This window comes from Apodemus sylvaticus, chromosome 22, assembly GCF_947179515.1.
Source record: "Apodemus sylvaticus chromosome 22, mApoSyl1.1, whole genome shotgun sequence".
NCBI classification, from domain to species: Eukaryota; Metazoa; Chordata; class Mammalia; order Rodentia; family Muridae; genus Apodemus; species Apodemus sylvaticus.
Genome location: NC_067493.1, coordinates 35,308,263 through 35,334,536, shown reverse-complemented (window position 1 = coordinate 35,334,536; position 26,274 = coordinate 35,308,263). Strand labels below are relative to the sequence as shown.

General features: G+C 49.4%; 1 protein-coding gene across 1 annotated transcript in view; it reads left to right on the top strand.

The window, feature by feature from the left end:
* Positions 1–14,744: 14,744 nt before the first annotated feature.
* Castor2 (cytosolic arginine sensor for mTORC1 subunit 2) overlaps positions 14,745–26,274 on the top strand; it is a 43,751-nt gene continuing 32,221 nt past the window's right edge. The window contains exon 1 of the mRNA XM_052168224.1: positions 14,745–15,166. Coding sequence (XP_052024184.1) covers positions 15,054–15,166 — 113 coding nt within the window. The 5' untranslated portion in view covers positions 14,745–15,053. The remainder of the gene's footprint in view (positions 15,167–26,274) is intronic.

The window sequence follows — 26,274 nt, the reverse complement described above, 5'->3', positions numbered from 1 at the left end:
AACAACAAATAACAAATAACTAGCATATACAACAGAGGAGCTATACGAGATCAACCTTCAAGATAAGGACTGAGCAGTCCATTTTCGATGGCCATATGCGTGCTGGAGATGACTGAGATCCCAGTAGCTGCTCTCTCTCTCTCTCTCTCTCTCTCTCTCTCTCTCTCTCTCTCTCTCTCTCTCTTGCCTCAGTAGGTCCAAGGCTGGCACTGGAGGCTCCCTGGGGAGTGAGCCACTTGTCTTCAGTGCTCATTGGAAGGCTGAGAAGGCTGTATTCTAATGCCAGTAAAGGATGGCGGAGGCAGCAACTGTGGCGGCAACAGAGTAGGTGCACGCACCAGCAAGCAGCAAAGGCAAGCAGGCAGAGTAGTGCCGCTTTGCCCTCAGACCTCGTTCTATCTGCACCCCCCCCAGCACAAAGTCCTCTTCTCTTCGTTAATTCTTCCTGGAATTGTGCTCACTGGGGCCTTCCAAAGGGCGTGTCTCCTAGTGGATCCCAGGCCCAGAGAAGCTGTCGAGGGTGCTTATGAACAGATCAGTTCTCTAAAAAAAAAAAAAAAAACAAAGCAAAAAATACATTATCGTTCCTCCTATGTGATGACCGAGGCAAAAGCTAGTGGACGTCCAGGTGGGAAAAAGCTTAAGTCACCATTACGGCCGGATTTCTTGTCATATCTCCATCGTCACTAACAGGTAAGGGGAGCAGAAATCAGGTGGGTTATAGTTAAAAGTTTATTGTTTTGCCGGGCGGTGGTGGTGCACGCCTGTAATCCCAGCACTCTGGGAGGCAGAGGCAGGTGGATTTCTGAGTTCGAGGCCAGCCTGGTCTACAGAGTGAGTTCCAGGACAGCCAGGACTACACAGAGAAACCCTGTCTCAAAAAAAAAAAAAAAAAAAAACCAAAAAAAAGTTTGTTTTATTTATTTATTTATTTATTATTTTGGGGGGGGGTGGATTTGGTTTCTTCGGGATAGGGATTCTCTGTATAGCCCTGACTATCCTGGAACTCACTCTGTAGACCAGGCTGGCCTTGAACTCAGAAATCTGCCTGCCTCTGCCTCTCAAGTGCTGGGATTACAGGCGTATGCCATATTGTTTTATTTTAACTGTGCTGTATGCCTGTATCTGTGTGAGAGTGGGAACCTGGTATATCAGGTGTCTCCAGTGTCCAGAATAGAGCGCTAGATCCCCTGGAGCTAGAGTGACAGGTGGTTGTGAACACTCGGGTGCGGGTTCCCAGCAATGAACTTGGGGTCCTCCGCAAGAACACTACCTCACTACCTACTCTTAATTCCTGAACCATCTCTCCAGCTCCAAATACAACATAGTGAAGTTGAACCAGTATGGTGTCTCTGGCCTGTAATACCAACACTCTGGAAGCTGAGACAACCGTCCTGGTCTAAGAGTTCCATAGGGAGTTCAAGGCCAGCCTGGACTTCAGTTTGACAACTTGTCCTTTCTTAAAGGCTGGAGATGTAGTTCAGTGATCAGTGGCCTAGGGTCTCCCGGTAAGTGATTGGAGACAGGATTCAGGAATACAGCACTTGCCTAGGATCCCCCAGTAAGAGACTGCGGGCATAACTCTGTACCAAAGCAATTGTCTGGCATGTTAAGGTCCCAAGCTCAATCCCCAACACCACAAAGAAGATAAAGTAAATAAACAGAAAGATACGAGCCCCTGCACCCCTAGGGTACTAGGCCTCTGTTACCCACAAATGTGGCAGCTTAGAGAAAGCGAATCGTTCCCCTGAAACACATTCTACCAAAACTCACAGAAGACACAGAAACTCTTCAGGCATATCTGTCTATCAGAGGCATTGAGTCAACAATTAATAATGTTCTGAAACAGAAAGCACCAGGCCCAGATGGGTTCGCAAACATTGAAGGAAGAAACGATGCCAATTCACTACAATCCCTTCCAAAAATAGGCGCAGAGAGTATACTGTCTGAGTGCTTTTGTGAGACCAGTGCTATCCCCATAGCAAAACCAAAGATAATACAAGAAAGAAAGAAAAGAAAAAAAAAAAAAAAAAACTACAGACCAGTATTTTTTTGTTCATGAACACCGAGGTAAAAATAACCCTCAGCAAAGTGCCAGCGAATCATGGGGCCAGCGAGATGCTCGGCGGATAGAGGCGCTGGCTGTGCAAACCTGGCAGCCTGAAGTTTAAAGGAGCAAAACTGGAAAAGGGGTAACTCCATAAAGCTGCCCTCCAACCTCCTTACACACGCTGGGCACATATGCACAATAACAACAACAACAATAACAACAACAATAATAATAGACAAATCAAATCCATCAATCTATGCAAATAATTAGAGGCTGGAGAGATGGTTCAGCAGCTATCACAGGGCAGAAGCTGAGAGTTTCGGGGAGGAGCAGGGGGGGATCATCAGAGAGGCTGCAGAGAAAGAAGTCTGTGGCCTGGAGAAACCGCAAGTTATAAGGGATAATATAGATGGAAACAGTGTAGCGTAGTGGGAGATCTGCCCAATCTAGGCTTGTAGCTTGTTTTGTTAACTGATTTGAGTTGAGATTTCTTTTACTAGGGAATTAGGTTGGAAACAAAGTAGCAACAAGCAGGAAGTCAGATTCCTTGTAACAAGCTGGATGTCTAGCATAGACACCTGTGCTCTGAGGGGGCTGGAGGCAGGAGGATGGATGGGGCTTGCAGATTTCCAGTCTAGCTGAGAATGTGAGCTTTGGGATTAGAAAGAGACCCTGTCGCAAGGGAATAGGTGGAAAGTGACAAACACTACCTCACACCTTCTACCGGCTCCACGCAAATCCACACGTACATGTGCACATGCAAACACACACAAATAATAAGAGCCTGTGTGTGCATGCATATGTGTATGGCTTTAGGCCTCCTTCGCACAGCTCCATAAAGTCCCTAAAATGAACAGATCCTTGCTCCCACTAATAGCAGGAGTCTGGGGAAAGTGGAGTCACAATCTGTCACTGAGGGATTCTTGATTCTAGGCAGAGGGTCTATGGCTAAGTCAGACCGCCTAACCCCCTCCTGGTCAGGTCTCAGGAGGCAGCACGTAGCTGGGGGGAACAGGTCATGGGCAGTTGGGACAGTGTATCTTTTCCTGGACCCTGTGTCTCTCTGTTCTTCTCTTTGCTTCTTGCTTGTTGTGAGGGATGCAGCTTTATGCCTCCCTCCCCGCCCCGCCCCCCACCGTAGCTCCCCTCCATGATGATCTGTCTAGATACAGGTCCAAAGACACGGGACAGCCAACGCAGGGCTGAATGCTCTAAGATGGAGTAAAGTTAGCCTTTGTGCCTTGAAGTCATCTCCCAGGCTGTTTTGTCACAGCTACAGGAAGCTGAGTAACACAGCACCCTAGGCCCTGGATGAATTGAGTGGGAACAAAGTGTATTAACAGCAACCCGGTGGCCATTTCTCATAGGGCATCCGTGTAAGGTCTGAGGGATGATTCATGGTGGCCCTGCTGATGGTTACAGCTACTCATGTTATCCCATCTACTCAGGAGATGAGGAGGAAAAGATTAAAGCAGACAGCCATTCTAGGCAATTAGTGAAACGCCATGTCAGGAATACAAGGGGAAAAGACAAGTGGGGAGGTAGCCTGGAAATTGAGCACCTGCCTAGAATCTCCCAGGGAGGGGCTGGGGTGTGGCTCAGCGGTAGAGCCCCTGCCTAGAATCCCCCAGGGAGGGTCTGGGGGCGTGGCTCAGTGGTAGAGCCCCTGCCTAGAACCCCCCCCCCCCCCGGGAGAGGCTGAGGGTGTGGCTCAGTGGTAGAGTCCCTGCCTAGAATCCATCAGGGAGGGGCTGGGGGCGTGGCTCAGTGGTAGAGCCCCTGCCTAGAATCCCCCAGGGAGGGGCTGGGGCAGAGCTGCCATGTCCTAATAATGCCACTAAATTATGAATATCTCACTGTGCTAATCCTTTGGGGATGTCACAGGCTCCCAGGGTCAATCTCTTTTCAATGATTGAAACCATAAGATGAGAAGCCAGTGTTTGGGGAAGACACTTAATATTTGATATATCACATGAGGTTTGTCCCTGGAATAGAGATAAACAGCCTGGATGGAAAAAGTAATACTGCTGTCTTGTTAGATTTCTGTTGTTGTGATAAACATCATGACCAAAAGCAACGTGGGGAAGAAAGAATTTATTTCAGCTTACATCGTGGAGGGAACTCAGGACAGAAACTCACGCAGGACAGGAACCTGGAGACAGGAACTGAAGCAGAGACCATGGAGGAACACCATTTGCTAGTGGTTTGCTTTTCTTTTCTTATAGAGCCCAGGACCACCCTCCAGGACTGGCACCGCCCACAATGGGCTGGACCCTCTCCCGTCACTCATTAATCAAGAAAATGCCGCCACAGAATTGCCTGCAGGCTAATATGATGAAGGCAGTTCCTCAGTTGAGAGTCCCTCTTCCCAAATATAATCTAGGTTTGTCCCTAATTGACAAACCAAGGAGTACCTCTGCTGATAATACCCAAGCCACAGTGCTTGGGACAAGTGATCTCTACCTATGTAGTATCTCCAGATGGGTGGGGTCTGAGGACAGGTGTGCCTCCAGTCAACCAGAGCCTCATCACCTTCCTGACACTTTGTCAAAAAGTATGAGGAAGGCTGGGGCTCGGGGTAGTCAGGCTCCGCCCACATTCTGCAGTAAGCTCCTCCCCTCCTCAGGAAGCCTCAAGGCTCTCCAAGACCTGCGCACTCGAAGTGCGCCAGACACAAGGGAGGAGACTCAAAGTCAGGACTAAAGAAGACCCACTAGCAGAACAGAATTCTTCTACCCTTTCCCTCCCTTCTTTAAAAGGGTTGTAGAGCCACACTCAATGGTGAAGAACCCTTGCTGGTCTTGCTGAGAAGATGGGTTCAATTCCCAGCATCCACATAAGATGGCTCACGACCACCTCTGACTCCAATTCCAGAGGATCTGATGCTTTCTTCTGGTCTCCTTGGACAATTGCACTACACTGTACACACACACACACACACACACACACACACACAAATAAAAATAAAATAAAATAAAAATGAAACCGGCTTACAAGCTTAAAGCTATACCCAGCTAACTTGACTCTTAGCCCCAGCCTCTCAGCTCTACCCTCCCTTTGCAGATCCTCTATGCATCCTGGCTGTCATCAGGCTCTCTGACATCCTCCTGGCTATGCGTACCTCATTGCCTTGGAAGCCGAGCTGGTGCCCACTTCCACTCTGGTTACTTGTAAATTAAAGTGTGTGTGTGTGTGTGTGTGTGTGTGTGTGCTTTTAAACTCTCAAAGCCTGTCCCCAGGGGCATATTTCTTCTAGCAAGGGCACATGTCCTAAACCTCCCCAAACAGCGCCACCTGCTGGGGACCAAATGTTCAAACACATGAGTCTGTGGGGGACATTCTCATTCAAACCACCACAGATAGCTTTATGTGAAAGCTTCAGTCACGCAAAGTCTGAACTTGTAACACCGGAAACCATCTATATAAATGTCAGGTGGCTGTCATTCAATCCAGGTGTGGACTGAGAATAGCCTGCAAAGAAATGGCCTTGCTTTCCCCACCCTACTTTATCATGTCGGCATCTCTAGAAATTGCTATGTTGAATCACGTGTCAACATCATTATCTCAGGTCTCTATGTGAGTCTATGTTTTAGTCACATATACCTGGGAAGAGGAACCCCAGAGCTTCCTATTCAGTAGGTGTGGGGTTTCATTGCTGTAAAGAGACACCATGACCAAGGCAACTCTTTTTTTTTTTTTTAAGATTTATTTATTATATCTAAGTACACTATAGCTGTCTTCATATGCACCAGAAGAAGGTGTCAGGTCTCATTATGGATGGTTGTGAGCCACCATGTGGTTGCTGGGATTTGAACTCTGGACCTCTGGTAGAGAAGTCAGTGCTCTTACCTGCTGAGCCATCTCTCCAGCCCTCCAAGGCAACTCTTATAAAAGACAACATTTAATTGGGGCTGGCTTACCGGTTCTGAGGTTCAGCCCATTATCAGCATGGCAGGAAGCATCTAGGAAGGTGTGGCCATGGAAGAACTGAGAGTTCTACATCTTCATCTGGAGGCCACTAAAAGAAGACTGTCTCATGAGCAGCTTGGCAGAGGGTCTCAAAGTGCACCTCCACAGTGACACACGTCCTCCCAAAAGGCCACACCTCCCAATAGTGCCACTCTCCCCTTGGGCCAAGCATGTTCACACCACCACAGTGTAGAATCAGGCTTTCACAGAGTTTGTATTTCCATGAGGTTGGTGAGGAAGGAACGGCAAAGGGTGATGCTCTTCCAACCCTGGCTGCCAACGTGCAGCTATGTGGAGAATTAAAAGCTGTTGTAAAGGCAGCTTTTAATGGCTACATTGCAAAGAGGTACATAGAGGTCTGTTGGCCTGCTCAGACATGAGGTTTTTGGTTTAAGTACAGAGCAACAAGTTTGTATAGGGACTGGTGAGATGGCTCAAAAGGTGAAGGTGCCGGCCACCAAGCCCTAATGACCTACATTCCATCCCTGGGACTCACTTGGTAAAAGAACAGTCCTGAAACTTCACACTCATGTCATGGTACCTGTGCACATGTGGCTGTGCAGTAACACACACACACACACACACACAGTGTCACTGAGAAAAAAAATCTACACTGAACCTTCCTAGAGCATACTTCTGATACCTAAAGACTTCCCTGTGAGTTCAACCTCATAAAGATGCAGCCGCCAATCAACACACCACAGTGCAGACCAAACTTCCAGCACATGAGCCTTGGGGTTACAAACCACAACTGAACCATTAGTGATGGTGATTTTACAAAGAGTCCTCATGTGTTCCTGACATGAGTCACAGTTTGAAAACCCCTATGAGAAAGAGCAATTGGTTTAAAATTATTTTGCCACCCATATGTAATTTTCACTAAAAAAAATATATTTTTTTTTAAGAAAAGAAAAGAATCCAGGTATTATGGTATTCTGTACTCCCCACCCTTGGGTAGTGAATGCAGGAGGATTAGGAGTCCAAGATCATTCACAGCTAGTGGCTTTGACGGCAGTCTGGGTTACACAAGACCCTGTCTAGATTACATAGTCCAGTGGTTATGACACATTTCAGATAAGTAGCAAGCATAAGGACCAGAGTTCAAGTCCCTGGAATGCATATCAATTCCTCTTGGGGAGTTTAAAGATACAGTCTAGTGGCAGAGCACTTGCTTAGCATGAGCAAGACTCTGGGGTTCAAGCCTCGTATCTATCGCCACCAAAAAGGTAAGAAAGTGGTTACACGCAATTTTTGGCTGGATGGAGTGGTTACATGCCGCTAAAACCAGAACTCAGGCCGGGCAGTGGTGGTGCATGCTTTTAATCCCAGCACTTGGGAGGCAAAGGCAGGTGGATTTCTGAGTTCGAGGCCAGCCTGGTCTACAGAGTGAGTTCTAGGACAGCCAGGGCTACACAGAGAAACCCTGTCTCAAAAGAAAAAAACAAAAACAAAAAAAAAAACAGAACTCAGGAGCCAGAGGCAGGGGGATCTCAGTGAGTTTGAAGCTGGCCAGAGGTATATAACAGAGACCTTGTCTCAAAAAAATAAAAAAATTAAAAAATTAAAAAGATGCTTGTGGGCATGGCAGCTTACCTACTGAAGGGAGTCTAGCCAGCTAGAGCATAGCAGGTAGCAGGCACCTTGCTATAAACCGTTCGATTACATTCCTAAAGCCAGCCACCAAGGTCTAGTTCCTTATTTGGCTACTTCCACCTCCTGAGGCTACTCCAAAGGTCCAGCTACCATGGTATTGAAGTCCAGCCCGTGAAAAGCCTCCTTTGGCTCACCTAATTAACACGCCCAGTTAAAATTAAATGCCTCATCCTAACACAAGGTTTCCCCTTTTTTTCCTTTATAAACCGCCATTTCCCTATGGGCCATGTCTGTCTCCTTCTCAGAAGCAGTCCTTTATCATCTGGGACACCTGCCCCCTCTCCCTGTTCCCGTCCTCTTCTTCCTCCCATCTTTCCCTGCCCTCTGTCCTCTGGTGCAAATAAATCTCCTTTGTGCTGAGAACTTGTTCTTTGGGGTCCTGGGCTTGGTCTTGGGGATCCTGGGCTCATATCATTCCTTACACTTATCATTCCAGTGTTCAGTCAAAAAGGGAAGCGAGTGCACTCCCCAGAGCCCGCTGGCCACCTACATCAGTCACACCACACCGAAGCAGTGAGTTCTGGGTTCAACTGGGAGACGCTGCCTCAATGATAAAAAGGAAGAGTGACCAAAGAAGTCCTGTTGCCAACCTCGGGCTTCCACAAACACACAGAAGCACACATACACATAACCATATGCACACATACACACTCAAAAATATATATGAGCCAGGCAGTGGTGGCACACGCCTTTAATCCCAGCACTTGGGAGGCAGAAGCAGGTGGATTTCTGAGTTCGAGGCCAGCCTGGTCTACAGAGTGAGTTCCAGGACTGCCAGGACTACACAGAGAAACCTTGTCTCGAAAAAACAATAACAACAACAAAAAGCCCCAACATATATATGTACATATATATATATGTATGTATATGTGTACATATACATATATATGTGTGTGTGTATATACATATAATATACATACGAATAAAACATGTTTTCTATATGTGTATATATTTATTATATACATATATGTATGTACATATGTATGTATGTATGTGTGTGTATATATATATATATATATATATATATATATATATATTAAAACTTCGAGAGAGGGCTGGAGAGATGGCTCAGCAGTTAAGAGCACTGACTGCTCTTCCAGAGGTCCTGAGTTCAATTTCCAGCAACCACATGGTGGTTCACAGCCATCTGTAATGGAATCTGATGCCCTCTTCTGGTGTGTCTGAAGACAGCTACAATATAAATACATAATATAATAAGTATAATAAGTATAAACACAAATATTATAAATACATAATTTTTAAAAATTAAAAAAAAAAACAACGTTGAGAGAGAAAAGGCTCAGTGCTCAAGAGCCATGCCAGCTGGCTCCTACCTGTCCGTAACTCCAGTTCTGGTGGAACTGATGCCTCCCTCTGATCCCCAGGAGTGTGCACTTACCAACACACAGACACACATACACACAAACTCATAAATGAAAAATAAAAGTAAACTGAAGTGGGAACCTCTGCTTTCATTGGCCTTCGCGGACGCTGGCCTTTGCTGATGACGCTCTCACAGCGGCTCTCCGCTGATGACGCTCTCACAGCGGCTCTCCGCTGATGACGCTATCACAGCGGCTCTCACTTTCTTTGCTGACCTTCACATCTTGTGACTGTAGAGAGAAACACACCAAAGACCTTCAGGCTGCATCTTGCTGCGTCAGCAGACTTGTGCCAATAGGCAGAGCCTCGCGGTTTCTTCTGGATTGAGCAGCTGTTGATTCATGTTTAGTGTGTTGCATCAAAGGACCCTTATTTATTTATGTATTTATTTATGTATTTATTTATTTAGAGTCATGGTTTCTCTGTGTAGCCCTGGCTATCCTGGAATTCACTCTGTAGACCAGGCTGGCCTCAAACTCAGAAATCCGCCTGCCTCTGCCTTCCACGTGCTGGGATTACAGGAGTAGGTCCTTTGGTAGATTTGAAAAAAATCTAAGCCTACAATAAAATAAAATCTTTAAGAACATGAAAACTAGGTAATAATAATTGATTTTAATAATGTAGCTTATTTAATTCAATATCTCCAATATTATCACTTCAACAGGTAATTAAAATTAAAAAAAATATTTGTGAAACAGTGAAATGCCTTATGTTATTTTCCTATGTGGAGTCTTTGAACTCCCAGGTACATTTTACACTCACAGAACATCTCAACTTCAATCCACTCTACCAGAGTTGGATGTAGATTTGACAGCTTCCTGTAACTAAATTGCTTCCAAGTGATGTGGCCATGTTGAACAGAGAATGACCAGTGCTTTCAAACTGAAAGTCTCCCATCCTGAAAATCATCTTGCTCTCAGGGAAAACAGAACAACTGGCCAATGTCTTCCAGTCATGCTTGGATACTTTCCAGTGTCTAAATGGCATATCAGCTTTTAAATGTAAAGGAATTAAGATGACACTGAGTTATGATGTCTGTTGATTGTGACAATAAACTATGAGAGAGATCCTGTCTTAAAAAGTCAAGGGTTGCAAAGGTGGCTCAGTGGTAGGGTGGATACCATGAATCTTCCAGGGAGGGGCTGGGGCGTGGCTCAGTGGTAGAGCCCCTGCCTAGAATCCCCCAATGAGGGGCTGGGGGTGTGACTCAGTGATAGAGCCCTGCCTAGAATCCCCCAATGAGGGGCTGGGGGCGTGGCTCAGTGGTAGAGCCCCTGCCTAGAATCCCCCAATGAAGGGCTGGGGGCGTGGCTCAGTGATAGAGCCCTGCCTAGAATCCCCCAATGAGGGGCTGGGGGTGTGGCTCAGTGGTAGAGCCCCTGCCTAGAATCCCCCAATGAGGGGCTGGGGGTGTGGCTCAGTGATAGAGCCCTGCCTAGAATCCCCCAATGAGGGGCTGGGGGTGTGTCTCAATGGTAGAGCCCCTGCCTAGAACTCCTCCAGGGAGGGGGGTACTGAGGCATGAGGCACTGTAGAAAGCGTGCTTAGAATCACCTAGGGAAGGCCTAGAGGCATGGCTAAGCAGTAGAACACTTGCCTAGAATCTTTTAATGAGGGACTTGGGGTGGGCATCACTCAGGAGAAGGTCCTGCATTTAATCCCCAGCCCCTCTCTCCCACAGAAGAACCCAGAACCATTTATGTCAAGATACCATGACTATACATATGTCATACCCACATGACAAAATCATAATTCTGGCAAAAGGGTAACCTCTCCTTACCGTGTGCAATTCTCTGTGCCCTTCTGGATTCTTGGTTAGTTTCTATGCGAGTCATGTCCTGCAAAATTGATTCCACCATCCACTGGCAGGTCACAGCCTGCAGACTGGAAAATACTGATTTGGCCCACTGGGAACAGAAGTCAGAAAACTGGCCAAATCCTGATTGGAGCCTTGTTTATTTTGTCTCATCAACCATTAGTTGTTCTGTGACGCTATGCCTGTGGGCACAGTTCCTGCTTGTCATGTGCAGCTCTGATTGGCTGTTACCCAGGTACCCTAAACCTCACTCTAACCACAGCCTTTCAGGGAAGGGAAAGAAGTGGTTTACAATGTAGCCCAGGCTAGCCCCAGCTGTCCTTGAGCTCTTTTTTTATTAATTATTTTTAATGATTTATTTTTATTTTATGTGCATTGATGTTTTGCCTGCATGTGTGTTCTGTGTGACGAAGCCAGCTCCCCTGGAGATGAAGCTACATATAGTTGTGAGCTGCCATATAAGGGCCGGGAGTTGAACCCAGTTCCCCTGAGAGAGCAGCCAGTGCTCTTAACCACTGAGACATCTCGCCAGCTCTTGAACTCTTTATGTAGCTGAGAATGACTTTAAACTCCTGATCCTCTCTGGCTCCAAAGAGCTGGGATTATAAATATGTACCACCAAACTGGCCTCCTGGACACATTTCTACCTGGGCCTTCTGGACCTGTAGAGTTCATTGCAAAGGTGTGGGCATGTCTGTGTTTCCTAGTTATTGAAACTGCTAACAGTGAGAACACAGCAGAGAAGGGCCAAAAGTACTGCCTTTTAAATTATTGTTTACTTAAAAAGAGCGTGTGTGTGTGTGTGTGTGTGTGTGTATGTGTGTGTGTGTGTGTGTGTGTGTACATATGGAAGTTGTGGTGCTTTGAATATGCTTGGCCCAGGGAGGGACACTATTGAGAGGTGTGGCCTTGTTGGAGTGGGTGTGGTCTTGCTGGTGTGGGCGTGGCCTTGCTGGGTGGGCGTGGCCTTGTTGGGGTGGGTGTGTTGCTGTAGGCGTGGCTTTAAGACCCTCATCCTAGTTCCCTGGAAGCCAATCTTATCCTAGCGGCCTTCAGATGAAGTTGTAGAGCTCTCAGCTCCTCCAGCACCACATCTGACTGGATGCTGCCGTGCTCCCTCTATGATGATAATGGGCTGAACCTCTGAACCTGTAAAGCAACCCCAATTAAATGTCGTCCTTTATAAGAGTTGCCTTGGTCATGGTGTCTCTCCACGGCAATGGAAACCCCGACTAAGACAGAAGCAAACAGACGACTTTAGGGAGTTGGTTATCTCTTTGCACCAAGTGGGTGGTGGAACTTGAACTCATAATATCAGGCTTGGCAACAAGCTCCTTTACCTGCTGAGCATCTCGCCGATCCCCAAAATAATTGCTTTATGGAACAGAAAAATTTTTTGAGGTGGAGAAACAGACAAGCCTTTTTATTTTATTCATTTCATTAAGTTAGTAATGGATGTTTTGAGACAGATCCTCACCCTGTAGCCAAAGTTTGCCTTGAAATCACTACATAGCCCAAGCTAGCCTCCAACTGAATAATCCTTCTGCACCAACCTCTGAGCACTGAAATTCAAACGTGTGTCATCATGCCCACTATTTCATTTTATGTATTTACAGTGCTGAGCCAGCACGGTACCACTGGCTAAATCCCCAGCTTGGAACATAGTTTCTGCATGGTCTGTCAGGTGTGGCAGAGGCACACCCTCAATCCAAGAGCTTGGGAGGTAGGAGCAGGAAAATCAAAAGTTCAGATCTAACCTGGGCTACAGGAAACCCAGTCTCCAATTTTTCAGAAAGCAAAGATGAGGGCCGGAAGGACACCTTGGTGGCTAAGAGAGGACCTGAGTTCGGCAATCAGCGGCCACGTCAGGGGACATGGGACCATCTGTAATTCCAGACCCATGAGCTCCAATGCCTTCTTCTGGACTTCTAGGGCACACACCATGCCTAACAGACACAACAGATACACACAGAGACACAGAAACACAAATAAAAATGAAAACAAAAAAAAAACTTTTTTAGAGTAAATAAAAGGCTGTGTAGTTTCAGTAGTTAAGAGCACTGGCTGCTCTTCCAGAGGATCCGGGGGTAAAATTCCCAGCATGCACAGAGCAGCTCACGATCATCTGTAACTAACTCCAGTGCCAGAGGGTCTGACACTGTCTGCTGAGCTCCCCAGGCACCAAGCATGCTTGTGACACACACACATACATACATACATACATACATACACACATACATACATACACACATACATACAGGCAAAACACCTATATTTACGAAAGTATGGGGTTTTTTTTTCTATTAAGTTTTTAGTTAAAAGTAAAGGAAAAGAAAGGCTCGGAGTACCTCAGTGTTAAGAGGTTCTGCCTAGTATGTACAAAGCCCTCAGTTCCATCCCCACCACAGCATAAACCAGATGTGGCAGTGTACAGGCATGAGATGGAGACAAAAAGATCAGAAGTTCAAGGTTATCCTCGACTATAGAAAGAACTGAAAGATAACATGAGATAAATGAGACTCTGTCTCAAAACAAAATATAAACAGAGCGAGCAGTTATTTATTTAAATTACATGTGTGCACGCATGTACAAATCAGAAGACAACCCGCAGGATTCCGTTTTCTCCTTCCAGGGTCCAGAAGATCGAACTCAGGTCATCAAACTTGGTAGCAAGTGTCTTTATCCACCGAGCGATCTCAAAGGCCCAATCCTTAACGAAATTAGCAGGTTTAGAGACATACTCAAGATTCTGGGTTTCACGCCCTTTAGTGGGCATGAGCCCCCATCTGATAGAAAGAAACTGAGAATATGAGATTGACAGGTAGGATTTTCTCCCCCCAAAGAGGACTGTTCGCCTCCTCAGGTAGACTCGACCCACCACATCTCCAAAGCACTCACTCTGCCAAAGGGCAAAAGCACACTCGTCAGTAACTTTAACCTAGACGATTTCAAAACCTAGTCAGCCATGAAAGGGATGGGGGGGGGGGGGGGCGGGAAGGGCAGGCAGAATATTTGCTGAACAGGTCCCAATACAGCACTCAAGCCTGGGGTTAGAAACACTAAGGATAACTCTCATACAGATTCAGGTCCGCTCTCCACCCCACCCCCGCAACCCCCTCCCGCGCCCCCCTTCTCCTCCCCCCTCCCAGATCCACAGTTACTTCAGCAGCTTTGCACCCATGATCCCGGAGACCCGGGTCCTGGTTCCCGTGCCTGCCTTATCTCTATCCTCCCTCACATTTTCCGCAGCAACAAAGCCAAACACAGTACCGTGGGGGCTTTCACGCTTCCGTGCGTTTGGACACGGTGTTCCTTCTGCCTGGAAGGCCGCGCGGCTCTCCCTCGGAGCGCCCCCCTCCCCCTGCCTGCGTGCTCTCATTCAGCCCTCAACACCCTTTCCCAAGAAACCCAGCACCCTTCTCTATCTAATCCAACCCTTCTTTTGCTTTTGCTTCCCTGAACGACCCGACTCCTCTAAATCTCTCCTCTGGCAGGCTCAGGCCTTTTCCAACGCTGGAGTTGTTTGTGGAGGAAAGGGGTTCTCGCTTGACACCCCAAAGAAAGCACCTAATCCTGAGTTTGAGCGATGACAGAGCATGCATCTAAACTTAAGTCGGCTCCAAATTCCCTATATGTCCCATCGAGTTCCTCTGTGTCCCTGGGGAACCCCGAAATCTTGCATTCCCAAGTGCACCCTGGCGCAGCAGCCCAGCCCCCCTGGCTTGACATCAGCAAGCTGGAGTAGTCCAGGGGGGGCGGAGGGGGAGGGCCGCGTAAAAGCGCGCGCTCGGACTACAAATCCCGATTGGCATTGCGTGGGCCCGCGGCTGGCGCCTGCGCAGCACGGGCCCGGCGTTTGAGTGGCAAGTTGTTTGTTACAGCGAACACCAGCTGCTGCTGCGCCGGGCGCCGCGCTCCGCCGGGCGCTGTTTGCTTGTCCACCCCGTAGCTTGCTGCACCCCGCAGGTCCTCCCCAGGCCTCCTTTTTTTGCAACTTGCCAAGCTTTCTTTTTCTGGATCGAGTACGAAACAGCCCGGCATCGAGCTCCGGGCCCCCTTCCCTGGGCCGGTTGCCCCACGGCTTGGGGCGCGCAGGGGGCGGGGGCCGCGGCTCGTCCCCGTCCCCCCCCCCCCAACTCGGCCACCGCGGATGATCCGCCGTGGAGGAGCCCTGGGCGGACGATGGAACTGCACATTCTGGAACACCGGCTGCAAGTTGCCAGCGTCGCCAAGGAGAGTATCCCGCTCTTCACCTACGGCCTCATCAAACTTGCCTTCCTGTCTTCCAAGACCAGGTGAGAGAAAGAGAGTAAGGGGCGAGCGGATGGCTGACGGGGGGTGGGGGGGGCTCATGATACCGGCCCCGGGACAGACAAAGAGGCGCATCCCGAGGGGACGCAGTGAAAAACAACTTCATCCCCCTCCCCAATCTCTGCCATTCTCCTGCATCGGACAAAGCCACCTCTGTGCTCTCTAGCTGGGGGTCCCCTCCACCCAGACCCCCCCACCCCACTGCACCTCCAACTGCTTTCACCAACACCCGGCAAAAGCCCCCCATCTCAGTCCCTTCCCTGTGATCCCCGAGTAACCTCCCTAAATGGCCTCTGTGATGCATCCGCGAATGAATGAATGAACGAATGAATGAATGAAAAACAGGTGTGGGGACCCGGAGGAGGAAATTTACAAACTAAACACGCCCCATCCCCCCAACCATCCACCACCACCACCACCCTCCTCCCGGTTGGGCCGGCCCCCCTGTAGCCATTGGCAAGCGGGGAGGGACGGCGCTGAGCTCCGTCTACCCCAGAACAGAAAAATCATAAAATCATTAGTAGATGTTTATCTCCAGGTGCCTGCGAGGGGAGAAGGGGGGGTGTGCAGGCAGCGGGGGAGGGGCAGCAGGGCCAGGGTCGCTGATTTCTTTTCTCTTTGGGGGGGTCCAACGAAGTGGGAGGGAGGGGGGATTTTGAACCATGGAAGGGGAGGAGCAGGCGTGTTTACGGATCTGCCTGGACCCTACGCTTGGATGTTGCAGGGGGAAAAAATAGTGGAAGGCCTCGGGAGGTAAGAAGAAAAAGGAAAAAAAAAATTTTTAAATCTTAGATTTTTTTTTTTGTTGTTGTTGTTCCCATTGCTAGATGTGTGTTTGACTTCATAAAGTCCTGTTGGATTAGTCAGGGCACCTTTTCTTTAGCTAATTGCCCATTTCGCCTTATGGAGTGGGAATTGGAGCAAGCTATTAACTTAAACCCCTCGTTCACTTACCATTATGATAGGTATGGTTGGGGGGGGGCGGGATTTAAAGCAAACATGCTCTTACCTCCTTGCCAAAGGAATAGATACATTACAGGTCAAGATTAAGTTAAATTGACAGCCAACACCCCCCTCCCCTCGCTGTCCTGTCTCCTACCGGTCGGGCTCAGGGGAACGGCTTGTTAAAAGTTCATGCCTTAGGGATCTGAGCTTGGTCAGGGCTATTGTTTGGAAGACGAAGCCTGCTAGGTAGCTCTGAGTGTTTACTTTCTTCTCCGAGGGCTGTCACGGCTGCGGAGACCACAGGTTCGGAATCCTTACCTCCCCTGTCCAAGTAGCCCCGTGGTCCTTGGATGGCCCCAGGTAAATCATTAAACAGGTCATTTGAAAACAAAGCTAACAGCTCGGGTTCTGAACCTGCTTCCCTCCCCACCCCCCAAGTGCAAAAAAGCCCCTCTGTCACCGCCTTCTAATCCTGTATCTGCCTGCTCTCTGCCCCCACTCTCCGGGCAATCCCCAGGCCTCAGAGGCTGGAGGTAACAAGATTCCCAGCCTCTGGCCCCAGCAGCCTCTGACAGCCTTCTGGTTCCTCCTTTCTTTCTCAGACTGGAGAAAAGAGGGCTTTTAGGGGAACTTTTTTTTTTCTTTTTTAGAAAGACAAGAGAAAGGATGGCTCTGTCTGTCCCCTGTGCCTTGTAGAAGGGACTGGTCAGCCTTTTTCTGGTGAGCATCCCGCTCCCAGGGTCCAAGTTGAAGGTCTCAAACTGAGGCCCAGAGACGAGCTCAACCTGGTCTACCTGACCACAGGAACACCTTGTCCCCTGGTAGGGTTGGCACCCCTCCTCCCTCCCAGGATGGGCCCAAGTGACCCATCCAGTTGCAAGATGACTCAGGGGTCAAAGGTCACCTCCCCGTCTCCAGGCTCCAGCTCTAGAAACCGCTGAGTACAGTTGGTCTGAGAACTGACAAACTGCTGCCCTTGTGCACCCTGAGCCCAGGCGTGGCTTCATGTTGGAATCAGCTTCGGTGGCCCAAGCCAGGTCACCGTCTGTCTGTCATCTCTCTCTCTCTCTCTCTCTCCCTCTGTGAAATGGGCACAGCATAGCCCAGGGAGGGGGGGCCCACTTTCTTTTCAAGGAGGTGCTTGCTGGGAGTAGGTCATTCAATGCAGAGTTAAAACCAGCTATGTCTCTAAAGGAGTTGGGGGTGTGCAGCTATTAAGTTATTTACAGCAGCGAGCCCCACACGTAGTAATTCTTCTCCCCTCCGCTGTAGTCCAGGTTCCGATTAGCACTGACCTCCCTGAAACGGTGACTCCCTGGAACATCTCACTGCCTGTTGAAACTGTTTCAGTCCCTGTTTCTACAGGGCCAGGCCCCTGCTGTTGTGGTTGGTGTTCAGGGCCTTTTGGGGAACCTGGATCCAGAATCTCTGGCTTTACCCATCTCCCCCAAGCAGATGTACTAGTAACAGCCACTCGCCACTCGCCGCTTGCTTTCTCTTCCCTCTTGACATCTGCATATCGTTCATCTCTTCCTGGAATGTCCCCTACACCCCTGTCAGTTCCACTTCAGCCCTTAAGATTAGTGACGTCACCCCGAAGCCTCCCCAAGCACTCCCCTGCCTCCACCCTCCTCACAGACTTAGTCACTTCCTCTCTCCCCCACCTCTCTCTCTCTCTCTCTCTCTCTCTCTCTCTCTCTCTCAGGTGTCTCTTTGGGTTGGAGCAGGGAGAACATGAGGCAGAGAATGGTACTAGAAGACACTCAGTTGGTGCCTGGATGCTACTAAGTCCCCTGCAGACATAGGCCGCCATAGAGAGAGAGCTCCCCACCCCCCCCCCTGCAGAACTAAGCACCCAGTCCCGGGAAGGAAAGACACAATCATAGATCAGAAAGCTGAAGTCAAGGTCCAGCAGGATAGAAAAAAAAGGAAGCCCAGACCTGGAGAGATGGCTCAGCAGTTCAGACCGCTTGCTGCCCTTTTGGGGGACCTAAACTGTTCCCCCATACCCAGGCCAGACAGGCTCACAGTCTCCAAGTAACTCCAGCTCCAAGAGACCCAGTGCCCCCTCCTGACCCCTCACAGGTACCTGCACTAATGTGCACACACGTATATAAACATATATGCATAATTTTTAATAAAGAAAGAAAACAGAAGAGTGGTTAGGGCAGCCTGGGGGCCCCCCTGAAGGAGGAGGCTCTAGATTATATGCAGTACCTTAGTAGGGATGAGGCAGGAAAGGGGTGTGGTCTACAAGTGCAGGCATATGCCCTAGTGTATGAAGGGAGTGACAACTCAGTGGCATAGCTTTTACAAAGAAGGCACTTGGAGCTCAGGGGTTAACTCAAGGTCATGAGATCAGGGACCGAGCCCAAGATTTGAGTCTACATCTCTGTGGATTAAGCTGTTTTTGCCAGCACAGGTTACAAAGGAGGCTCATATTCAAGAGCCTTTCTGCTTGCAGTGAGCTGTTCAGAAAAAGTCAGGAGCACAGGATCAAACCACTGACCTTCATGTGCTCCCTTGCGCCCTCGTTCTTTATTGCTGCACTGAGGATTGGATTCAGGGCTTCCTACATACAAGGCAAGTGCCCTCTACCACTGAGCCACGCCCCCAGCCCCTCCCTGGGGGATTCTAGGCAGGGGCTCTACCACTGAGCCACGCCCCCAACCCCTCCCTGGGGGATTCTAGGCAGAGGCTCTACCACTGAGCCACGCCCCCAAGTCCCTCACTGGGGGATTCTAGGCAGGGACTCTACCACTGAGCCACGCCCCCAGTCCCTCACTAGGGAATTCTAGGCAGGGGCTCTACCACTGAGTCACTGATCCCAGCCCCTCCCTGGGGGATTCTAGGCAGGGGCTCTACTACTGAGCCACACCCCTAGCCCCTCTCTGGGGGATTCCAGGCAGGGGCTCTATCTACCACTGAGTTACACCTCTGGCATTTTCCAGTTTTTATTTGGTACCGGGCCTTACTAAGTTGTTCGGACTGACCTGGAATACGCTCTGTAGCCAAAACAAGCCTTGAACTCAGAATTGTTCTGCCTCATCCTCCCAACGTCTTCATTTTTCTGATTCTTTAACCCAGTAGTTCTCAGGTGTATCTTTCCTGAGGGAAGGCTGGAGCAAGGTAGCCAGGGCCCACTTCCACAAGGTATACCTCATGTCAGTCAGCCCTTGGGTGTCTCCTCAGAGATACTGTCAAATCTCGGGAATCCATCACAAGGTCCTTAAGCATATGCAAAACAGCATGGTCAGGACAGGGGTTGGAAACAGCCTGTTTCTAGTCCCGTACTTTCTGTCTAAGTGTTCATTCATTGATTCTCTATCATATTCTGTTATTTTGTCTTCTTACCTCCCCCACCCCCCACCAGAGCTGAGGACCGAACCCAGGGCCTTGTGCTTGCTAGGCAAGGGCCCTACCACCGAGCTAAATCCACAATGCCATATTCTGTATCTCTCTTCTCCTCTCTCCTCTCACCCCTCCTCCCCTTCATTCTCCCTCCTCCCCCCCCCCCCCTGGAACTCACTGTGTAGCCTAGACTGACCTCAAACTTGGAATAACTGCCCCTTTTCCATCCTCTATGCCCTGGGAGCGAGCTTCCACCCCTGGCTTAGGCTGTACGGTGCACTAAGGTTTATTTCCTCTAGTCTCCACAGATCGGTTTCTTCACCACTTCACAGTATATGGCTAAGTCAAGGGCAGCTTTTGTAGACCTGGGGAAATGGCTCCATTGGTAAAAGCACCTGTGTGCAAACATGACCGAGTTGGGATCCCAAGTACTTACATTAAAAAAAAAAAAATTGGACTGGAGGCTTGAAAGGTGGTTCCCTGGTAAAGAACACATGCTACTCTCTTGCAGAGGACCTGAGTTCGGTTCCCAGCACCCACATTAAACAGTTCATAAGCACTCGTGATGCCTGCTTTAGGAGATCTAATTCCGACTTCTGACCTGCACACACACACACACACACACACACACACGATAAAAAATAAAACTTTAGTGTCAGGCAGTGGTGGTGGCACACGCCTGTAATCCCAGCACTTTGGGAGGCAGAGGCAGGCAGATTTCTGAGTTCGAGGCCAGCCTGGTCTACAGAGTGAGTTCCAGGACAGCCAGGGCTACACAGAGAAAAACCCTGTCTCCAAAAAAATAAAAATAAATAAATAAATAAAAAATAAATAAAACTTTAAAAGGGGATCAAGGTTAGAAGAGACTCTGACTCAGAAAAGGGGAAGGGGTGGGGAAGAAAACAGGAAGGGGATAACTTGATGTCAACCTTGGTCTCCGTGTGAGCGTACACACATGTGTGCGCATACATGCGCGCACATGTAAACATGAAAATAACTTCTGTCACCGTGTACAATATTGTGTGGGAAGGAGAAGGTTTTCTCAGAGCTATGACAAAACGCCTGACAAAGAGCTTGAGAGAGGAAGTTTGCTTTGACTCACAGAGTGACAGTCGTCTATCACGGCAAGCACGCACGCGCACACACACACACACACACACACGCACGCACACACGCACGGAGGGCAGGGGAGGGGGGAGGCACTCATAACCGAGAACATTGCTAATATTTCTCACATCCTGGCAGACCCAGAAGCAGAGGACACACAGGAAGTGGGAGCCCAGCTTATATTAAAAGCGCCCAGGCCTGCCCACAGTGACTCACTTCTTCCCGTGAGGCTCCGTACCCTAAAAGTTCTTCAACCTCCCAAAACAGTGCCAGCACTTCTCTTCAAGGGCCAAGTGTTCAAACCTATGGAGGGCATCTTCCAACCAAATCTCAAGGGATGGCGGGATACGAGAGCACGCTGGGATGGAGGGCTGGAGAGAAGGCTCCATTATTAAGAGCACATTCTGTTCTTCTAGAGGACCTGAGTTCAATTCCCAGCGGGTGGCTCACAACCACCTGTAGCTCCGACCTGCGGGGAATCTGACCTCTTCTGGCCTCTCCAGGTACCTGCACTCACATGTGCACATCCACGCAGGTACACGTAATTTAAACAAATATGATAAGCACTTTAAACATTGTTCTTGGCATGGAAGTCTCTAGCCCAGAAGACAGAGTATGGCAAGCTGTGAGTTGAGCAGAACTGGTGATCCACCGTTATCAACCTTCCTACCGCTGCAGCCATTAATGCAGTTCCTCATGTGTGACCCCCACAACCATAAAATTACCTCATGGTGTGGTGACCCCCCCCCCCCCCGCAACCGTACAATTCATCTCATTGTTACTGCATAGCTGTAATGTGGCTGCTGTTATGAGTCATAATGTAAATATCTGATATGTAAGATGTCTGATTGTGACACCCTTCCCTTGCAGTGGGGTCACAACGCGTAGGTTGAGAACCGCTACCGTGAGGAAGGGCCGTTTAAGATGGACCCTAAGGAAATAAGTAGAACTGGTGAGGGATAAGGTGTCTGTAAAACGAGACGGCTCAGTGTGAGGACGAAGAAGATAAGACAGGATAATGGGGCCTGAAAAGGGTAGCGGCACATTAAATATGTGTATGAAATTGGCAAGAGACTACAGAGAGAAGTTTTGTGCTGGGCCTGATGGTGTAAGCCAGTCATTCAAATACACAGGACGCACGGGGGGGATCACAAGGTTCAAGGCCTGCTTGAGCTACAAAAGGAGTCTAGCAGTAGCCTGGCCAACTTCGTATGATGCCTAAAATCTAACAGTAACAGGTGGGGGCGTGGCTCAGTGGTAGAGCTCCTGCCTAGAATCCCCCAGGGAGGGGCTGGGGGTGTGGCTCAGTGGTAGAGCCCCTGCCTAGAATCCTCCAGTGAGGAGCTGGGGCGTGGCTTAGTGGTAGATCCCCTGGCTAGAATCCCCCAGGGAGGGACTGGGGGCGTGGCTCAGTGGTAGAGCCCTTGCCTAGAATCCCCCGGTGAGGGGCTGGGGGTGCTGCTCAGTGGTAGAGCCCCTGCCTAGAATCCCCCAGTGAGGGGCTGGGGGCGTGGCTTAGTGGTAGAGCTCCTGCCTAGAACCCCCCAGGGAGGGACTGGGGGCGTGGCTCAGTGGTAGATCCCCTGGCTAGAATCTCCCAGGGAGGGACTGGGGGCGTGGCTCAGTGGTAGAGCACCTGCCTAGAATCCCCGAGGGAGGGGATGGGGGTGGCTCAGTGGTAGAGCCCCTGCCTAGAATCCCCCAGGGAGGGGCTGGGGGTGGCTCAGTGGTAGGGCCTCTACCTAGAATCCCCCAGTGAAGGACTGGGGGCGTGGCTTAACATATTCTGAAAGGATTACATCCCCAAGACCACCAAAAAAATAAAAGCCGCTAGGAGCTGGGCTGTTTAGTATTTAATTCAATTATGCGATGATGTCGTCAGGACCTTTCTTTTGCTACCTTCCAGACTGGCTGTCTTTAGGATAATACAGAAAGTATCACCCTGTGGAGTGGCTGAGTGAGCTCTATTACCCACTGTGAGGAACCCAGCTAGAGCCAGCACTGTGACTTCCAACAGTTGTCCTCTAACAAAATATACAGGCCCATTCTCCGACAAGTCTTGCACAGACTTCTTATTGGTTGGAGCTGTGTCACGTGACTCTGCATGAGCCCGCCCCACCCCCACGCCACGGACCAACCAGGACTCACCCCTTTAAGGTGGAACTGACTCCATGAGCATTTCTAGCCTAGAGAAGGGGAGAATTCTTTGCCTGGTATGCACACAGGTGGTGGAGGGCGACCACAGTGGAGGGAGGTTTGGGGACACACAGCATGTAAGCCCCATGACCACGACAGCTCACACCACAGCCCATGTGCCTCCCTTGCCGCCACGCTCTAGTTTGTGGCTAGCCTCTACCAAGCTTGGGAGACAGCCTCAGAACCCTGGACCTGGTTAGAGAGGCCAGAGATCAGTCAGCCTTCCCCCTCTTTTTCTTATAGTCAGGCCCTTCTGGAAATGGAGTTCTGTGAGAGGAAGAGTGCATGCCGGGTCCTTGTGGGACCCTCCGGTCAGTCAGGGTGCTTCAGCCATCCAGCAGACCTGAGGAGCAGAAGTCCAGTCTTACCAACAGGAACAAAACAGGATGGACCCAGGATACCCAGAAGGGGAAGGGGCTATGGGTTAAACCCAAGACGTTGAGTCAGGAGATCTGTAATTCCGTGCACCCAGCTAGGTGCCCAAGCTGGCCTAGCTCCTGTCACTAGGAGCCTCTTGATAGCCAAAGCCACAACTGTAAGGCAACACGCTGTTGGTTTTGTGTTTGTGTGTCTATGTGTGTGTCTGTCTGGTGTATGCTTGTGTGTGCATGTATGTGCATAGGTGCTATACCAGAGCCACGCCCCCAGCCCCTCCCTCGGGGATTCTAGGCAGGGGCTCTGCCACTGAGCCACGCCCCCAGCCCCTCCCTGGGGGATTCTAGGCAGGTACACTACCGCGGTGGCACATGCCTATTGTCCCAGAAGCCAGAGGTCCACATCCAGTATCTTCCTCTATTGCCCTCCACCTTATTTTTGAGGCATGGTTTCTCACTGAACCTAAAGTTCCCCAATTCTCCTAATCTGGCTAGCCGGTGAACCTAAGGATCCTGTGTCCACCTTCCCAGATCTGAGATCACAGGCATTCACCACCACTTTTGGCTTTTGACCTATGGGCAGGGAATTTGAACTCAGGTCCTCAATGTTTACATGACAAGCACCTTATGGTCCCAGTCCATTGCTACCTTTAAGTGCCACCTTAGAAAGCACATTTCTTACCAGGCACAGGCCCGGAATTCCAGGGATTGGCAAACTGAAGCAAGAGGAGCATGAACTTGAGTCTAACCTGTGCTGCAAAAACAAAATAAAACCCACTTCTTTTGAATGCCCCATGAATATGGGAAACCCCAGAACTGCCACCCGGATTGGGCCTACGTTTAAGGTCTCTGGTGCATACTGCCCTGTGCTGAGTCCCGGCATTACTGCTATAGTAAGGTCTTGCCAACAAACTGTGGTGGATACCATTGACTGACGAAGCATGTGTGGTACTGGGTGGTGGTAGCACAGGCCTTTAATCCTAGCACCCAGGAGACAGAGGTAGGTGGATCTCTGAGTTCCAGGACAGCCAGGGCTACACAGAGAAACCCTGGAGGGGATGAGGCAGGGGTAGGGGGGGAGCACATTATAGGAGAAAAGCTTAAAACTATACAAAAAATTACTAGATCTTTATCACTCTCCTCAGTGCACTGAGCTGAGGCCACTGCCTCAGTACATTTAGGGAAAGATGGACTAGCCCCAGGAAGCTTCCAGGGGAAACTCAATACAGCCACACCTGGCAAGACATCGAATCGGTATATACAGCCTGGGAACTGCTCATTGCCAAGGCTGCAGCGAGAATGTAATGACTTAAAACAAGGGGCCAAAGAGATGGCTTAGTGCTTGCCGTGCAAGTATAAGGACCTGAGTTCAAGCCCCAGGTCCCACATAAAAATATCCAGGAGTGGTGATGTGCATTTGTAATCCCAGCACTAGGGAGGCAGGAGCAGGTGGATCCCAGAGTTCACTGACCAATCAGTCCAGCCCAACAGAAGGGCCCAGATCCCAGTGAGAGACTTTATCTTTAGCACATGAAGACAGGGGGCTGGAGAGATGGTCCTTGCTGTGGACACATGAGGACCTGAGTTCAAATCCCTAGCACCCATGTAAAAAGTTAGGCACGACTCCACGCAACATACTACACACATAAGAGCAATTTAAGAGTGATTACTGCACTTGTAGAGGACCTGGGTTCTGTTCCCAGCACCTACCTGGCAACTCACAAGGGCCTGTAACTTCAGTTCTAGGACACCATCTTCTGACCTCTGCAGGCTTCTGATCACCCAGGAACACAATCATTAAATAAATACATAACTGTTCTCTTTTAAAAAGAAATAAACAGGAAGATGGCTCCTAAGTAATAATGCCCGAGGTATGTACACACACACACACACACACACACACACACACACACACACACACACATACATGCAGAACCTGGTTCTCTCTTAGCATCACTGAGAGACTACTACTCAACAAGTGCTGGCTGACCCCACTTTGCGTGCACAGAGCCAACTCCTTAGGCAGCCAGTTCTGTTCTGATTCGAGGTGATGCTAGGTGCAGGTCCTGCCTCGGCCTTTGGAAATCACACGTCATTGAAGTGGGACATCCACGATTTCCTACGGCTTAAGAGCTGCGAACAGGTCAGGCTTGCTGGAGGAGGCAACTCCATCTAAATCAGGATCCACTCAGCGTGGGAAAATGTCAGGAGGTGCCAGGGGCGGGGGAAGGCACATCGGGGTTGGGTTGGAGCAGGGATGGGTGGGCATGCAGGATCTGAAGAGGGATGCCTCAGAGGAATCTAGCTGCTTCTGGTCCAGCACAGGTGATCTGTGCAGCTAGGTTGTCTGGTGGCAAGGACAGTGAGCAAAGGATTAAGGGCTAGAAAGTGATGTCTTCAAGGTACAGGCTGCCAGCTTGGACCTGGTGCAAGCCACAGCCCGGGCTTGGTACAACTGAATACATGGTATGTTTGCGTATGTGCCCGAGTACATGCACAAAGCCAACAGCATGCAAATGCTATGTTCTAGGATAAAACACAAAAGAATAAAAGGAATGCTATCCACTGGGCAGAATGATGGAGAGATGACTCAGCGGTGAAATGCTTGTCATGCAAGCCTGAGGACCCAAGTTCAGGTCCCCAGAACCCGTACAAATGCTGGGTGAGTGTGACAGCCCACCTGTAATCCCAGCCTTGGAGACAGAAACAGGATCCCCAGAATAAGCCAGCAACCGAACTAGCCATATTGACAAACAAGCTTTGGGTTTGATTGAAAGACCCTGCCTCACTGAATAAGGTAGAAAAGCAACACAACACAGAAGACAGCAAACTTGGGCCCATGTGCACATTCACGTACGTGCACACACACACACATGTTCAGCGCACACACACACATGCCACATGCATATATGATGTACACACCATGCATACTATTACACGTATGCGTGTACACATGCATATGCTCACGTGTACACATGCTCACATGCATATACCATGCACACATCATACACATGTGCACACACACAGTCACACACTGTCCATTAAAACAGACAAACAAAAGAACAGGTGGTCTATCTCTGCTGTTCTAGAGTTCTTTTTTTTTTTTTAAGATTTATTTA